The sequence below is a fragment of the Lonchura striata genome, chromosome 4, assembly GCF_046129695.1.
Source record: "Lonchura striata isolate bLonStr1 chromosome 4, bLonStr1.mat, whole genome shotgun sequence".
In the NCBI taxonomy this organism is placed as follows: domain Eukaryota; kingdom Metazoa; phylum Chordata; class Aves; order Passeriformes; family Estrildidae; genus Lonchura; species Lonchura striata.
In genome coordinates, this window is record NC_134606.1 from 71,535,856 (window position 1) to 71,554,653 (window position 18,798).

Sequence of the window (18,798 nt, forward strand, 5' to 3'; positions counted from 1 at the left end):
TGTGGTGTAACACTGTTGCACCATCCTGTTATGACATTTGGCATTTACAGCTGCTTTGCTAATTTTGGTTTATGAGATCCCAAATAATGATAAAATCTGCATTAGTCTGATGCAAGCTCCAACCCATTCTGGAAAATCGCTGATTCAAGCTTGGTAAAGCCATGGAGTTTTTTCCCCAAGTGGAGTTTGCTCTTGCAGGATTTGAGCTGTGTTTGGGTAATATTTTCCTAATGGGAGTTACACAGTCAAGGTCTCTCCGTAAGGACTGGAGGGGCTTCTGCTGGTTTTTCATTCCCATTTCCTTACAGCCCATAATTCCTGCCTCTGCCACCTCCTCCCAGACCTTACAGACAGTGTACAAGCTATGGCAGTCAGGCAGGGTCCATTAGCCAGCAACATCAGGCTCGAGTCTGACTCTGATCAATCTTCATCCCTTCCCCAAAGGCAGCAGCAGATTTTACTGACATGTGGCAGCCCTTCAGGTGATAAATGAAGTCCTTTTGGCACAAGTCCAGGCTGTCCCTGAATACTCTGTAAGTCAGGCTACTTGCAGGCAAGTAGGACTGCCAGGCTGGGACTTGGCTCTGCTAGGCCTGAGCCTGTTCCTGTGGATCTGCTGGTCTGGCCTCAGCCAGGCTGGGCTGAGGCACCGCCACAAGCACGCTATGGCAGCAGGAGGCCTCTGCTCCATCAACAGCTGGAGCTGCACCAGCACGTGGGAACATGGGCTAGGCTGGCCTTGCAGCAGGCCAAGAGGTGGCCTAGATGCAGAACAGACTCGGGACACAGGGAAAAAGACAAATCCCTTATCTGGTTTCAGGAGTGTGTTGGTGTCCGTTTGGAGTCTGCTCATTTCCATGCTTTGAGCTGGGAACTTCTCATCAATGGCTGAGGCAATTGATAGCACCCAAACTTGGCACTGCTCCTCACCACACTGTGCTGGTGTATAGCTTACTGAGTCCTTTTGCCACACAAAAAGGAGGAAAAGCCTGCATTTTGGAGTTACTTCCTCTCCCCACCATAGCACAAAACATGAGCGCTGAAGTTGTCAAGTTCCTCATGTGGGGAAAAATAATAAACTGTGTATTGCCTTGTCCTTTTTGAACAGAGAGTAATTAAAGCTATGTGGGGAGGTTGTGTCCTTTATGCCAAACAATATGTCCTTTATATTTCTATTCAACAAGTATGTGCATGACACTTCATGAAGTCCCAAGATATCAAGAGAAACACTATTAATGTGTAGAAAATGTGGATGCAGTAACTCTGAATTTTGTCTGTCTCACTGTGGCACAGTTGTAAATAGCTCAGCTGGTGTTAGTTAAGTTACTCTATAACCCAAACACAAGGTAAAAATCAGGCCTGTTCAGGTTGAGAGGATGTAGTTCTCCAGCACAATTTTTTTCCTGAACTTAATTTAAGGTTTTAATGTATGTCAAAAATATGTCGTTCTTTCCTGATGCAGTGGAAATCAAACCAATCCCCAGCTATATAAATTTATGCTCAATAAATATGGTCCTCAGGGATGTATTGTCTGTGGCTATGCAAATAAATAAATAAAACTTTTTATATAAATATAAAGCTCAAGTTTGCATGGGACTGATGCATTAGAGAATCTCACTTCCTTTAATTATTTTTATTGCTTAGATGAGCTGATCACTTCAACAATTTTAAATCTCATCCATTCCATTGAATTAATTAAATTTGCAATTGCTATGATTAATAAGGTAAACCATAGTCCTTGAGAGAATTAAAATAAAATATCAAGAAACTAAATAAACCAGTGATATATTATTTCATATTTAATGTAAGAGCCAATTTAGTAGTGAGTATTATAACACAACAGATTGAATGTTTAAAGTCAGCTGTGGCTACAGCAAGTAACTGACGAGTGAAGTGCAACAACAAAATACAGAAGCTGGTTTTGCAGTTGCTCTTTGTGAAATTAAATGTACTGGAACAAGACTGCACCAGGCAAGAGCACACAGGGGGGCATAGTGGGGCTTGTTGCAGCTTTTCTGCAGGCTTTCTCCTTCTCAGCAGTTTCTGTTACTGCTTGTGCATCTGATTCCTTTTAGTTGGTGAAGTCCTTGTGAATGTATGTTGATGTTTAAGAGGAAAAGCCCGAAAGTTTTGACTTCTGTTGTAAGGGCTTGGTGTGGAAGGGCTTTCTGTAGAGCTGTTGGTGGCCCTGAAGTGAGTAGAGTATCAGAACCCCCCAGCAGTTAAAAGACTAAGTTATGTAGTGCTAATCAATGTGTCAGTGATTTTCAGTATGAGCCATATGAAGCATCAGATAATGTGGTTTGAGTGTGTCAGCAATGGAGGGGGAAGGCAGCTTTATTTGGTGTTACAGCTTTTGTCTCTTTTGTTTGCAGCAGAATCCTTTTATTCTGCTAAGTGGCATTGCATCTTTAAGTTTCTCTCTTCTGGGTTACTGTGGAGCATAAAAATGTCTTTGATTGCAGACAATGACACCACTCTTTGCCATGCTACATTAATTCTCTTTCCTTTTAATGGAGCACAAGGTTATTTTAGCTCAAGTGAAGCATTGCTGGCTGTAATATCCCTGATAACTGTAGCAGTATCCATAACAGACTGAGGAAATGTTTCACTAAGGTTTGCCACGATTTTGTAATTTTTTGCCTCAGAAAGTACATGCCTAATTTGCACCAAAATAGGTAATGATTCAGTATAAATCAAGTGTGAACCAGATCTTGAAGCATTTTCTATCCCTGCTTAAGCCTCTCGTATGTTTCCTTAAATGCATCAGTTCTTTTCCTACTGTGTCCAGATTCTCCTAAATATTTTTTCTTTCCCTGAAGTCCACTCCACTTTTGCAGCCAGTTATTTAAAATGTAAAATAGAGTAATCCACAGAAAAGGGAAGTGGGATTTGACCACCTCTCTTGAGGATCCTGCTGTGGGAGGTGAGGGCTGGGGTAGCTGCCACACTTTGCACTTGTGTTTTCATCTATACTTTCTATATGTGTTTCCTGGAATGAAGAGTTTCATAATTGGCTGCATTGCTGACTTCAAGAGCTGTGGGAATAAGCTCGACTGAAATGAATTGCTCGCTCTCTCTGCACACAAGATGGATCTTTCAGAACTTACATTTTTTTTGTTGTTTGAAAGCTTTGTTTGTTATGAATCTGCGACCACGTGCTATGCATACGGATAGACATCATGACTCCCAGCTAAACCACAAATATGTAATTTTCCTCTGGATTCTTTCCTCCAAAAACAGAGATCTCTCTACTGCTTCAGCTAAACTAAGCTTTTTCTTTCAGTAAAGCTAGAAGAGACATTTTTAGAGCATTTTTAGGGGGTATTCAAAGTTCTGTTCCCTTTGCTGTTACAGACAACCTTGCTGATGGTCTAATAGGTGAATTCTGCACTGATATTTGGATTGATACCCAAATATTGGGAACCTTTACTTGATCTGAGGGTGAGGAAAAACCAACCCCCAACCAAGAACAGGTTGCAGTATATTAGGTGATGTGGATGGGCTTCACTGGATGGCATTAGAGCAGCTTCTGCAGATATGGTAAAACTTGTCATGTGTTTTCTGTGATAATCCTGCCAGTCTTGGCATTTGTGGCTCTGGGCTGAACCCACTCTGTGGGACACTTTTGTCTTGGCCCTTTCCATAGAGAAAATAAGGAATTCATTCAGGCTGCATTTCTTTCCCAGGCACCCTAAATCTGCCCATTTAGAGTGTTTAACATTCTAACCCATGGTGGCTTACTGTCACCCTGCTTCTGGAAAAAGTACCTCCAAGGAGAAAGTGTTGGGCCGTCTGTGCCACCTGAGAGGGCAATTTGGAATTGCATTTTATAGGCTGAACTTGTCTGCGCCACGTCACATGCATAAGCCAAATCTGCCTGTGATTTCTATTTTATATTCATCTTCTGCATCTTCATTAATGGAATGCACACTCAGGAAGAGATTTTATATCATCTTAGATACATATTGGAAACAGCACATGGAAAATTAGGGCTCGGCCTGCCTGCTTAGCCCAGCGTGTCGGTAGCTCTGCAGGGATGTCACTCTTGCCTGTCCTTGTGCATAGTAGGGGTGTGAGAGTCTGGTGCCAGCCTGACTCATCTTCCCCTGGGGCCAGGGGACAGCACCGGTGAGTTCCAGGCAGACAGACATACCCCTGATCACCCCTGGCTTGTTGCAAGTGTTTCGAACATCCTTTAGATTTTTCCTCACTCCTTCAAACTTGAGCTTTTAAAAAGTTATTTTTCATCCTGATTTAGTTGCACTGCTGTTGGGAGTATCTGTCAAATGGCATTCCAAAGGATGCAAGCTGGTCTGCTCCCCGGCTTTCTGCTGCATCCTGGCACAGAGTGCATGCTCTGACCCTGCAAATAACACCAACCTCCATTGCTGGCAGTGGATGAATAGGTCCTAATTGCTCAGTTCAGGCTGGGCTTTTTCAGATTTCGACACTGGAGACTTTCCTACTCCTACAAGACTGCTGATCCAGGCATTTTTTTCAGTTGATAGGGGTTTAATGATACCTCTCTCCTCCTAGTCACCTTCCAAATTTGGAAGTTCTTTTTATAGTGGTTTCACCAGAGTGTTAGTATTCTCATGGACTGCCCATGGGAATGTGCTTCTAATTTTAGTTTGTCCTCTACATGTCTGTCTCCTTTAAATGCATCCAGCTTCTCATTCCAGCCACAGTGGGCCAGGCATGACACTCCTGATACTTGTGCATTGAAGATGTTCTGGTGTTGCATTGTAATAAAATCCATAGCTCCTGCCCTTGTGCTGCACAGCAGTGAGTAGCACTGGTGTCTCAGTGATTGTACCACCCAAGTGGTGCTGTTTAATTAATAGATTTATTTACTAGGTGACCTTGAGAGTTATTTAATTGTGTTTCAGCGATTTATACTTGGTCTGATGTTGATGGTGTTAGTGCTGGGTTGTGTTGAATTTGACTGTGTGGTCTTGCCAGGAAGGACTTGATGGATGATCTAAAACCATAATTGCAACTGACTGGCTTGCAGCTATCTTTTGTAGCATATATGTATTTTGGGAGTTACTGGATGTGCTAAATGAGAGGAATATTTAGAAAGAGATTTCAACTGCAGCTAGTAGTCTGGGTTTGTGAATACAGACTGACTTCTGCTATCCCCTGCAGCATTTCCATCCAAGTTTATGTGGGTTGTCACTGAGCTAATTACAATCTTACAAATGGTCCCACAGGACAGGACAAGCTCTCTGATTTTCATTTATTGTGAGACTGTGATTAAAAGACAATGGCAGTTTCTCATTATAAGCCTCAAGTTTGTCATCTGTTAAGTCAATATGCATTCCCTGCTTTTTGTAAAACAAACACTTGGAATCATTTGGGATAAGCATTCACTGGTGAAGCTGCACGTTAGGGAAATGACAGTAATTTATAGTTGTCTCCAGCTGTGGTAGCATCACTCACTGTGATAGTTAATTGACAGAGGGGGAAGGCACGTTCACTCAGAAAACAATACAGATGGTTTTGAGCCCAGCCCAGTGGATAGAGATGGAGTGGGATTATTATGGAAACGCTCTGTCTGGGCATCGTACTTGGAGTCGCTCAGTTGTACGCTCTGTTAACTTCCTGAGAGCTCCTGCAGCTTCAGTGTTGTCCTGGCTGGTTGTAGAGGTTTTTGCTTCTCCAAGTTACAGCAAGGTTTTGTTCACCGCCTTTGATGGATGCATGTCTGCAGCACCACACAGATGGAAACAGGAGACAGTTACCTACCTGACTTTTTTCTGCTTTGGCACTTTTCACACTGGGCTTTTTCACATTTGCTGTGAGTGTAAGAAACAGTCTCAGTCCCTGCATTTCCCCTCTTGCTACCATAAAGAAATGAAGAGGGATAAACTGCAGTGGTATGGATGGAGCTGGTCTCTGGGATGCTCCTGTTGCTCTCATTCAGAATGTTCAGGATTCATGGTTATGAAATAGGGCACCAAGGACAGAGATGTCATTATAATCATGCTTTAGGCCTGTTGTATTCATTTTAGATCTTTTTCCTCAAAGCTGGTTACACAGAATTTTGGGACCTGGTCCTATGGAATTGGTTTTAGCCTTCTCTGCTTGCACAGATATTAAAAACCCCATCAGATAAAGGCAGGGAGAAGGTGGATTTACAGTGATTACTGTGTAACATGGGAAAGTAATAGTTAATTCCATAAAATACAGAATTTTCAGTGAAGTCGACTTTATTGTCCTGGAACTAATTTTTTTGCTGGAGCAGGTCCATGGTGTGCCAAATGCTGCCATCACTTCAGAATAAACTGTTTTCTGCTCTCCAAGGGCTGCTGTGCATTGGAATAATATAAAGCATAATTAAGAAGTGATTTAGAGAAAATGTAGGTTTGGTCTGGTTCAAGAGAAGAGCTGGTATCTTAGCACTTCTTTTGGTTTTAAATAAAATTTTGGAAATTTGGAAAACTACTCAGCATTCAAATGGTACATTGTGATACTTAGTATTGCCATCACAGGTGCCTGGAATTTGTCTTTTAGTCCTTGGAGTAGAGGATAAATTATTTGGTTGTCCTGTTACCAAACCAAATAAACCGTCATTAAAAGGTGGTACCTACTGTGATTTAAGTGAATTGCTGGTTATGCTTCAGTGAGTTTTGCATGGGTCCTCAGAAAATGAGCTCAGATCTGTCTTATGTTTATAACCACATCACTGAGGGGTGTGGCTACATTTGTACTGTAGTTTATGCAGTTTTGACCTCTTATAGAAAAGGTGATGCAATATGTGATCCTCACTGCAAATCTGGAATATTCAAAGAGCACACCAATTCTCTTTGTTGTAACGCTTCCAGCACAGTGGTAATTAATGTTACACTTAGCACACAGAAAGTAGAATTTTAGGTCTGTCTGCATTTAAAAGCTCCCTGAACTTAATCAAAAGCTAATTTATTTTTAAACTGACGTGGCTATTTCTTTGTGGCCACCTACTGCTCTATAAACTGGGAAATTGTTTCTGTTTAAATTAGCTGATGCTTTGTTTTAAGCTGAATTAAGAGAGCGTAAACTTTGATTTCATGCCAACATAATAACATAAACTAGAGCATTTTCCTCATGTTTACAGAGGTCTTAACGAGTAGTATTTGTAATTCTCACGCCACAGTCTACAAGAAACAAGAGCAAATAAAGTTACTTTGTATATTCTTTTGTCATGTACCCATAGGGAGGGTTGGCAAGAATTCTTAGAGACAACTTTATTTGAAAATGAACTTTAAATGTTAACATTTTAAATGTTATTTACTCAAGGTTGAGGTAGAATGAACTTTGACTTGAAAGTTATGTATTATAACACAGAGTTTTTATGAAAAACAAAAGCACAGTAGCAGCTTTCGCTGAACATCTGTATTTCCAGGTGACCAGCAGGACAGTAATGACAATTTTGACATGTAGATATGTATATGCTGAAAAACTACATTCACCGTATTTTATGCTGTGCCTAACATATACTTAAGGGCAGAGCCTACAAGAGAGGGGTTTGCTTCTGGTTCACATTCCACAGTTGGCAGTGGGCATTGGATGAGGCAATTCCAGTGCCACTGGTGTTTTCTGTCCCCCACCACAGCAATGTCTTAGCAGTGAAATCTGCTGGTCAGGTTTTCTCTCCAGATGCATGTTCTTATTTGGAAACTATTGTAGGAAATGGAAAGTTCAGCCTCATGGAAATACGGTGTGGGTTCTTTGTTACAGTCAGGATTCCTTGACCATGAGTGTCAGGGATTTGTTTCTGCAGGCATAATTAGTCTCCCTTATTTACTTTGCAATGCTGCTTTGCAGAGCAGTTCTGTGTCTAGGATGAATAATGTGATAAAAGCACATGTCTGTGTGCATGATTATCACTTACCTGGGAAGCTGCTGTGGCAGATTCTTTACAGGCTCATTGACCTACAGGTCCTTGTGAGCTGTCTGAGCAGAAATCAGAGCAGAGACACTTCCATGGAGACACTGGGTCACACTGGAGTTCCATGTGTGTTCTTCCCAACAGATGCAGTCCATATGGAAAGGACTTCCACAAATGTTTACAAGTGTTTATTTGTAGGAGTGTATTTGTTGCAGCTTTTTGTTCCTGTCAAGTTCTTAGAGTGGTTAAGTGCCTCAGAACAGCCAAGTGGAATTTTGTCTGTGGTCATTTGCATCACAGCTGGGGCAAAGGAAATCCTTAATAATTAAGGATTGTATTCCATTAAATATCAAATGGCCAGCTTGCTCAGCGGTGCTCATGTTCACTTACTAAATTCCTCATTAAGGTAGTTTGTTAAAAACATCTTCTTTACCATAATTTATTTATATAATTTGTCTTCTTTACCATATTCCATCAAAGTGACCAGGACACTCTTCCAAATAGGTTCTATAAGCATCTTCTCTTTCAATTATTTTCTCCCTAATATATCTATTTACAGCAGAAAATTCCTGTTTAGTCACAGATTTGAAAGTACTTCCTTTAACAAAATGAATGTTTGTGGTTTAAGTTAGTACTTGGTTTGGGTTTAGATTTGTATTATTATTTTTTTAGCTTGAATTTTTTATTTTAGTGCTATTAGTAAAATGAAAAATTCTGTGCATTTTGTGGGGAAGAAGCGGGCAGGAATGTCCTATTTCTTTCAGCCTTCGAAAAGAGACGGGGCAATGTTTGGTGGTTCAACGATTGAATGAGGATAAATTCCATGCAATTTCTGTCAGGAAGAGGGGAATTTACAGGGCATTTAATGCAGAGATCAGACTTGAGAGCTGGTTCTTCAGCCCTGCTGCATTTCCATCATGCTACAAAGCAGGTGTAATATAATCTTCTGAAGGAGAATTGGGGGAGAAGGGCAGAATGCTTCCAGGTACCAGAAGGACCAGTTTAAGAAGCCCTTGTTGACCTAAAGCAGTGAGAGACCAAAAAGGTATGACTCTGTATACAAGTACTACGTTTTCAGTATTCCCTTGGTCAAAGTTGGCATTAATTACAAATATTTTTTGTTAGGATGTTTATATAGCAGTGGTCACTAGATTCAAATAGTATACAAGAATTGGATTATTGCTCAGGTATTGAATTGGTATCTGACATAAACACCAATAAAGCTATTTTGTCATTTTTTAAATTTCTTTATGCAGTTCTAATCAACTTTCAAATTAATTTTATTAGGTTCCCTTGAATCCACAAGGATTATGGTTTTACTTGATGGTCTTTACTCTGATAAAGTAATGCTTTTAAAACTAAAAACCAAAAGGGCCAAGACTGAAAAGTTTTAGGAAATTTAGATGTAGTTATTGCTCCTACTGACTTAAAGATTTAGATTAGGTTTTCTGAAGGTAATTGTTACAGTGGTAATTGCTTTGCAAAACATTGTCTCAGGCTGCTTGGGGCATACCTGGCTCCTGTGTGAGAGGTTTCTTTTTTGTGCTTCCTCTTGAGTCATGCCACAGGATTGCAATTTTGTGCTTTCTGTTTTGTTTAAAATATTTAAAGTAGACTGACTTTGTTTTCATAAGCTGATGCTTTTAAATACCTTGGAACTTGGTCCTCGTGAAAGGGGAGCATTTAAAAAATAAACTTAACATGCGTCTCTGAGTGGTCATTATGTAAATTGTTTATCTATGTCTGTCTTTAATGTATTTTAAGAGAGGAGAGCCAAGAAGGGAGGCTGTGTCCTACCCAATGGTTATAGCTCCCCAGTAGCTAATTTTGTTGATGTGTAGGCCCTACATATTATTTATATAAATCTGTTCCTAGGTTTTTTAGCACTGTAAATATTAAAAATGGATAAAGTCTAACTTTAATAATTGGGCAATTGTATTGGCTCTGTACACTGTGGGGCTTCCTGAGCCTGTTAATTCTTAATTTTAATTGATGTAACATCTCTGTGTCACAGCTTGTCCTTTTATTAGTTAACACTCCATGAAATTCTTGTGTCTTTATTCCTCTTCTTACATGTTCTGATAAATGCAAAAATAGCTTAAAAATTGTTACTGCTTAAAGCATCAACACTGGCAGCTGAGACATCAGTTTGCTCATAGCAAAAATTTGTGTCAGACTTACTTTTAATCCATGCAGTTATTCTCATAAGGCTTAATGTGATGACATTTGTAATCTTCTTGTTGCTTTGTAAAAAATCTTGTTAACTTACAAAAGCAGTCCTTCAGCTGCAAAGAGGAACTGGCTCACCCTGAAACATAAGATATCCAGTATGTGACACAGTTGTATATCAAATGAAGACATGAAAGTGCAGGTGTACATTTTAGTTCCCTGTTCTTTTGTGCAACAACTCCATACAGTTGTGCTGTTTTTATACATTAATAATTAAAGGTGTGTAGCTCCAGCTGTTTTTTTTTAACTTCATGGATCCAGGATATAATTCCACAGAACTGCTCTGGGCGTGTATGCACACAGAAATGGACACACACCTGTGTTTTGGTCCACTGAAAAGCAACTAGAGCCTGTGGAATAAAGAGATAAGCATAAGTTACCTCAACTACTCCACATGGGGCCTATCAACACAGAATTAGATGTTTTGGAATACCTCTTGTGGTTTTGTTCTTTTTTAAATTAGTTTGTTTTATCTGGGAAATTTTATTTTTAAAGACTGTCAGTCTTCACCTACCAGGAATGAAGCAAGTGCGTCTCCATAACAAAAGAGCTGGTAATTTGTGGCCATCTGCTTTGACATCAGTACCTGGAGTCTCTGTGTAAAATGTTATTTTTTTATCAGCTTTGACAAATAATTTTTCATTTTCTCTGTAGCAAGAATCTTTTGCCAATGTTAACACTTTGGCAAAGTGCCTTCTCCTCATGCATGCAGTAGGCTGGCATTTAATCAGAATGCAGTTGTTTATTGTGAGGGCCTTGATGGGGGTGGGTTTTGCTGACAAATGAATATTTTCGGACTACATGGCATTTTGTTCATAGTACTCAACACTTGCTGTTGCAATGCCTTGGAAAAGGCAGTATTTCCAAATATTATATTCTCTAGTTATTTTTTGTCACAGTTGAGACGGTCATAATACAAAGCAACACACTCAATTTTCAGCAGGCTTCACACTGTTTTATTCTAGCATGCATGCATTTTCCATGTTCTTACAAAACTTCTAAGTTTCATTGGTCACGAAAGACAAACAAAGTGCTCATTGGAATAGACAGTTGCAGGTTTCTCTTATTTATCCTTCTTTCTTTCTTGGTTTCTTTGTCAATGACCTTGGTACAAAATTCTTTCAGGGGTAAGCTTGGATCCTCTGATCAGAATTCTCTCTGGCTCACAGAATTTGCTGTAAAACCTCTTCCACTATTTTTCCCATCATTTCTTATTATATCAGTTTTTGAGATGCAGATGAATAGAATATTTTTTCAAATTTTTGGCCCTAATTAATTGTGAATTTGCACTGTAATAAAAAAAAATTACCTATTGAAGGTATTTAGGAGTAACATAGTTTTGTTTCACTGTTGCTGAATACAGGGCACCTGTTAAATGTGTACACAGCACTGCTGATTTGCATAAAGTCATTTAATGACTGTAAGGATTTGCATTGTACTGTTTGTGTGTTTTACAACATAGGGGGAGGATTATTTTCTTAAATATGCAAAGCATTGCACTGTATTTATTGTTGTTCAGAAAGCAGATGCCCTAGAGCATTGCTACTGTATTAATCTCACCAGATTAGCCTCTAACTATTTCAGACTCTTAGGTAACAGTTCTTATTAGTATTTGCCAAGTTCTCTTTACTGTACCTGATGAGCTTTATTATAGAGGGCCCCAGGTTTCCATGGTCTCAGCAGAACAGTGTTGTGTGAGAGGAAATGTGAATGTAAGGAGCAGTAATGACAGCCCAGACTCCATTTTCGTGCTGAGTTCCCTGCCTGGGAGCTATAGCTGTGACTCTTATGCACCACTGATTTAAGAGGTTTGGTGGCTCAGCAGAGGTTATTTATACCATTTACACCAGACATTCAAAAGAGGATGTGGGGACACGATGGAGCACTGAGGTGCTGAGAATGAGGCTGCAGGGAAGCTGTTTTGTTTGATGGGAGCAGATCAGTGCCAACAGTAGCACTCCTGAGCAGTGGGTCAGAAACTTTTGCATGCTCAGTTCTGCTTCCTCATGCAGGGTTATTGTGTTTACCTTGGGATCCCAGTGTATTTCCCTTGGGATCCAGATTAAAAGCTGTAGGATGAATGCTGACTTTGGTCTCAGCTCTTGGTACTGCTGTAAAGGCTCCTGCACTGGTGTCCAGCAGAGTTTCAGATAAAATTCACCTGGTAACTTTGTTTTCCATCCCTCATCACTTTGCTTTATGCAGTAGGACAGGAAAGGTGGCAAAGGATGATTTTGCAGGAAGATGTGAGTTCTGACAGTGCTAAGCCACAGCACATCTGCCACTTCTCAGCCAACAATTCTGCTGAGCACAAGGCTTGCTTTGTGCAGAGAGACAGGACAGCAGAAAATGCTTTTAGACAGGTGTTTGAAATAGTAAGTTGAGTGGTTCAAATATGAGTAAAAACATCACTGTTTTATGGCTTTTCAGTGACTGAGGGTTTTTTCATTTTTTATTTTGCCTTTTTATTTTCAAATGCAACAATTTATCCCATATCTACTGGCATACAAGTACGAGTTCATAGAACACCTAAAGTTGACTTAAGCCATTCCATGAAGTTCCTTCCATTAAGTAATGAAGTTCATTTTTCAAAGGGTATGGGAGTTTTGGTTTGGGGTGTTTGTTTGTTTCACTAAGTCGTGTATGTAAGGTGTGCATAAATACTGAAATACACTTTTGGAAGTGAACATGGAGGGAAAGCATCCTTTTCCCCTTTTCATCATTGCAGGAAAGCAGAAACAAAGTAATTTGCATATTTCAGCAGATATGATGTAAGCTTTTGTGACTTTCAAACTAATTTTAAACCTCTACTAGTGATGAATGTGCCCCGTAACTTCCTAGTGGTGCACTAGTTTGAGACATCACATTTCAGAGACACATTTCGGTGTCTCTGGGGGTCCACAGATCTCAATCTCTACTGCCAAAGGGAAAATCAATGTCTTTTCCATTGACTGCGTTAATCCCTTCCCATGCTCTGTTCATAGACACAATGAATGGGGTTGCACAGAGAGTTTTCCCCAAGGAGCATCTCTCTGGCAGTTTGACACCTCGGTGCACATCCGTGCAGCTGCTGTGCTGACCATGCAACATAACTTTGGTGTGAAGTTTAGTCTCCTCCAGTAGTTTGTGTCATGAACTAATTCAGATACCAAATTTAGCAAAATTATCACAAGCAGTTTCACACAAATATTTTAGGCAATAGGTTTAGATGTGGTTACATATCTCTGACTGTCAACTGTTTGACTTGACTACTTGCCTGGAAAAGTTTGATTTTCAGTGGAAGTATGTGGAATACTATTGTTTTGATTTTTTTTTTCCTTTTAAGGCAGAAATTCAAAAGGGAAATCATAAAGTTGTTTGGCCATTATATCAAGCTGTTTTCTGTGGGATAGGCACAAAATAGTGCAGTTCAGCAGAAAAAGTCACATAAAGGATATCATTTTACTTTTTGGTCAGATTGGAGCTGGCCCACACTAATGGCTAAATGGAAGCTAATCAAGCTAATAGGAGCTCTCCCTAAAATTATTGTTAGGGTATTTCCAGTGTGATGGTTGGGGAAGTATTTCAGGTGCAAATCAGTGCTGAAGCCAAAGTGGGAGTATTCCTGTCTTTAGTGAGCTTGCAGTATTTCTCCAAAAAGAAGGGCTGTAAGCTGCCTGGGTTCCTGTCAGGCGTTCCCATTTGTTAGGACCAAGGACTTTGTCTGAGGTTGTTATGCACCTTCTCTGGAACCCAGTAGAGGAGAGTGACCACAGGGCTACAGCAGGCAGGAGGAAAAGAAGCTACCTCCATTTCCTTGCTGCCTTCTCACGTGTTTGTTAATAACAGCACTGATAAAATATCTGTAGTTAATAATGATTTAGTCTAACTGAAATGTTTTCAGAAAAGATAAATGCAACTACTGTTGAATGTTACTACTGATGAATGCTTTGTGACTCTGGAGAAATAGGAATGGCAGTGTGAGCTTCTGGTGAAAGTTATTATATTGGATGAATAATTTCTGTAATTGCTGCCTTTTGGTTTGTCATGCCTGAATCCTGCCTGATAGGGGTGTGTGAAGAACTGTATCTGTCTGCAGTGACTGCACAAATACTTCTTGTAGCGCATCTCCTCTTAGACTTAGTGAGTATCTTCTCAAATTGTCATCCCAGCATCCCTTGTCCTTCCTATGGCATGCTGAATGCAGGCAGAAGGTCTGGGCCACGCTGGATTAGCCTTGGTGCCATCGTGCACCCTTTGCTCTGCACCAGGGATTGCTCTCCTCTGCTCTCGCTTATTTGGCATTTGCATTTCACAGACATAACCATGTGCCTGGATTGACCAAAGATGCCAACATAAGCACTTGCCAAAAGGCAGCTCTCATCTTCCCCAGCTGCCTCAGCCTGTCTTCCTTTTCAGAAACAATCAGAGGCTTATGATCTTGATTCAGAGAAGGATTTGTTCCATCTCACATCTGCGATTCAGGCATTTTGGAGGAAAAGAAAGGAAAAGAAGGAATGTGATCCTTGAAGAAGATACCCTTGATGAGGTGTCAGAGTTGAGTTTGGCTAGCAAGGATTTAGGCTCCCCAGGCTGAGCAAAACATCATCCATCATCTCAAGCAACAGCCTCTTTCTAGTCCAAAGGGACAGATCTGTGGTTCTGCAGGCACTTGGAACCAAATCCTGTTCTAGAGAAGGAAAGGACAAAACGGGAGCACTTCCTGCTTCGGGCTGACACCAAAGCTCAAGAAGCCCCTTTCCAGGGTGCCATCCTGGCTTTCTTGGTAACAGGGATATGACAGAGGAGAACATTGCTCTGAATTGAAAAAGCCATGCTTGGAGTTCTTATTAATCTATTTAATGAACAGGATTTTTCTATCTAAAAGTATCATCTGCTATGAATAAAGCTTAAAGAGTTGTTAACTTTTTCAAAGATGCATATGCATAGCAGACCAACTGCACTCCAGACTTCACAGATTTTGGGCTGTATAGCATCTGTGACAGACCCAAGGGCTTGTACTAAATCCCATTGCATGAGCAGTATCTTTGATGCTGCTGTACAAGCAACTTGCCCAACATCCAGATGTTTAGGGGTCTCAGTCCTCAGCCACAAATGTGAAGATGCTCTTCTAAGCTGGTATATGGTGTCTCATCCCACATTTGGTTTGCTTTAAAGATGAAACATTTGGGGGTATTGAAAGCTCAGCTCAATGCAAGCAGACAGAAAGCTGATTTGGAGATGTTTGGGGGTTTTTGGGAAGGGCGGAGAGTAGTGTTGGCTGGCCCCTTGATAAAAACAGGGAGTAATCTGAAATACAGAACAAGCCAAAACCACAAACTCTGATTTAGACCTACTTGGCTCTTCTGAATCATCATGAGCTCTGCACACTGAGTCAGCCAAGAGCTGGTTTTCTCTTCAGTGTTGTGTAAACACAAGATGTTTCTCTGGGCTAAATATTATTAAGTTAAAAAGTCATGTTTATTTGTCCTGTATAAAAAATGATTAATACAGAAAGTTACCATCTGGGGAGATATGAAAATGCTTTTCTTTTAGAGTTTCTTGCTCAGCTCATCTTTGAACACAGATCACTTTTAGGGTATCCTGATTTTTTAAATTTGATTCTATAAGTGATAATTATTTGGATCAAACTACTGACAAGGCTTCCTGTATTACCTTTGGAAATTATAATTTCATTTAAAGTAATTAAGGAAAACCACAGGACTTAATTCATAGTTGTACCACGGTGTGGTGTGAATTCTTAAAATTCGGAGGGAAGGTTGTGCAGCTGACGAGCACATTTTCAGGGAAAGCTTTAGATCTGGGCACAGAGAGGAGCATGTAATGAGGATGCTCTACACTGGCCAGGAGATTTCTCTCTTTGCAACTCTTCACAGTAAATGTGAGAAATGTTAACAAGCCCTGGAAGGTTTTTACTCTGCTGAAATCTGTGACTAATTGTGAGGGGATTTGCCTCATCTTTCTTTATTTACAACTTCTAAGATGTAATACTGCTGAGAAAAAGGTTGTATGACATTAGGAAAGTAAGAGTTGCGGAAAAGGCAATTGTGAGGGTAGGGGATTTAAAACAAAGCCCCACACCCCACAGCTTGAGAGCATATAGAAATGCAATACCAGCTCTGCAGTAGAATTATAACCCCCTCCTTGTCCCCCAAACCAACAAGAGCCATTAAAGACATGGAAAAGGTGACTGGTGTTTATCTTTTCTTCCCCCTTTCCATAGTGCGGCTCCATGACAGCATATCAGAAGAAGGATTCCATTACTTAGTCTTTGACTTGTAAGTATTTGTTTTGCATTTGTTTACCATGTTGGGGATGGGCTGTTCAAACCTGGAGTTACAAGTGCAAGCTCATGAGATAAATGCCTGCTTCTGGTGCAATGAGCTGGACAAATAGGTGGAAACAGCTGGAAGGACAGGAACATATTTTGTCATTTGCATGTGCAGGAGCTCAGTTGTAAGTGTCATTGTAAGGATTCCGTTTACTCCATAAAAACTAGTAAAACTCCACTGGTGAAATGAATTTTAATGTAAAGTGTAGGTATGTAAGTAAAGGTTGCATGATGCCTGCCAAAATGAAGCAAAGACTCAGAAAAAAGTATTTGCTGCAAGACAGTTGTCTAAAGGAAAGATAAAAAAGGCATGTGGAACACTTATTTCTCTACACAAAATCTCTACTGCTGGATTAAAAAGATAAGCCTGAGTTCAGAGAGCAAAAGATTCTTCTAGTAGTTCATTCCTGGATATCTTACTGATTTATGTTTCATTTTGACACCACTCAGGATGTAAAGTGCCCAACACATAGAAAGGAAGCTTCCTACTGATAGTATATTTTACTTCAGGAATTTAGGTCCCATGAGTTGTTCATGTAGCAACTGGGCCTGTATGGAGCTTTTTTTTTTCCAGATAAGGCTGTTTAGGGGAAGCAGGGATGGTGGCAGCATGAATATTGTGTCTCAAGCTCATAACTCAAAGAGAGAAACTAATTTCCTCATTCCTCCCTGGGATGGGCAAACTTTTCCACTCACTTGAAAAGTTACTGCTTATGGTTTTGGATATGGACAAACCTGAATGATAGGGATTGTATTGCAAAACATACTTACTTAAGTAAAATTGTCTCTTTAAACTCCAAATTTTTCCAGGGCAGTTTATGGTTTAACAGACAACACATCCACCCACCTACCCAAAGAGCTTTCTTAGCACCCTCCCATGGTTTTGCTGGTTAGAATGAGAATACATTATTTCCCCAGAAATGAGAAATAGCTCATTTCTAAGCATACAAGCAGAAGTATTTACATTCAGCATGGCTGTTAGAATCTGAATCTTCCATGTTCAAGTTACATTCTGTTTTACTTTCTGACTTAACTTTTTAAAAATAAATCTGTAAAGACTTATTCAGCACTAGATTTCAGACTAGAAATACACAAATATTAAAATAGTCACTCTGCAGTGGAGGCATTCAGGACTCAAATCCTAACTGGTCTCCACAGAAGCTTGTATGTGATTTGTGTCTATCCCAGGTAAGTGCTGTGACTGTTGGCTTGGAAATGGCTCCAGGGCACAACACACATATTTGTTCTCTGACATGCACTGGGATTTGTTTTGGTTTTGGGTTTGTTTTTTTTTTTTTTTCCCCTTAAGGGCTACAAAGGAAATCTTTCTATGTGGAAGTGGAAAAAGCTTCTTAATTCAGAACATTTCTAAGAAGTGCATGCAAAATTCTTAGTTCTAGGGACAATATACCTTTTAAAAAATAGTGGCTATTTTTTTGTTGTTGTTGTTGTACTGCTGTACTGTGAGAAACTCTGCCATACTGTAATTGTAGTTAGTCCACGTCTGCTTTAAATTTAATATATGCCAGACTTATCTCAGGGGGGTATGATTGTGATGTGAACTAGAACATTTGAACAATTTCAGAATTGTAGATAACGGTATCTAGATCTCAATAGTAAGGGAGCAAATAGAAGCCTATGTTCTGCAATAAAATGTTAATGCCTAACTCAAAGATACTGCCTTGGCAGAAGACTAGATTCCACAGGAAATGTTCTGCCTTGGCTGGAACTTCCTCTGTTCCCTGTCAGTCCCATTCAGGACAAACAGAGGAACAGCCTCAAACATATATATATATATATATATATATATATATATATATAAACATATATATATATATATATATATATAAAGCTTTTATGTTTTGGCTATGTGGTTTGAGGGTTTTGTAAAAATGTCTTATTTTGCAAAAAAGAAAATGTCTAAATGGCAGAGGCAGTGACTTTGCTGACTGATCATTGTTTCTGGAGAAGCAGCAGGTTGCATTTTTGAGAAATTTTTGCCAAATTACTGAGAGTGCCTGTTAACAGTTGGTTTCTCACATTCATTGCTTTAATGCTTACTAGTATTATTTATTAGTGAAACTTCACCTTTTATAAACATGGTTACTGCTGTGTTGACAAGTACATAAGAGCTGCCATGGTGAAAAGGTACTGTATGCACTTCTTGAACACACAGGACAAGAACCTGCTTTTCTTTATTTAGTTTTGATTCAGCAGGAGCCTGACTGTGGTGTAACACTGTCACTCCACCCACACATGCCATCCTGTCATTTTCTTAATGATTTCTTCCAGACTCTGTGGGATTTGGTACGGCTGTTTCCTCAGAAATTTCTTTCAGACTTCATCCCACGTAAGAAAGTGAAGG

General features: G+C 39.9%; 1 protein-coding gene across 19 annotated transcripts in view; it reads left to right on the forward strand.

The window, feature by feature from the left end:
- CAMK2D (calcium/calmodulin dependent protein kinase II delta) overlaps window positions 1-18,798 on the forward strand; it is a 119,756-nt gene that overhangs the window by 50,905 nt on the left and 50,053 nt on the right. For all 19 annotated transcript variants that reach the window (XM_077783053.1, XM_077783056.1, XM_077783054.1 and 16 more), the window contains exon 5: window positions 16,326-16,380. In XM_077783053.1, coding sequence (XP_077639179.1) covers window positions 16,326-16,380 — 55 coding nt within the window. The remainder of the gene's footprint in view (window positions 1-16,325; window positions 16,381-18,798) is intronic.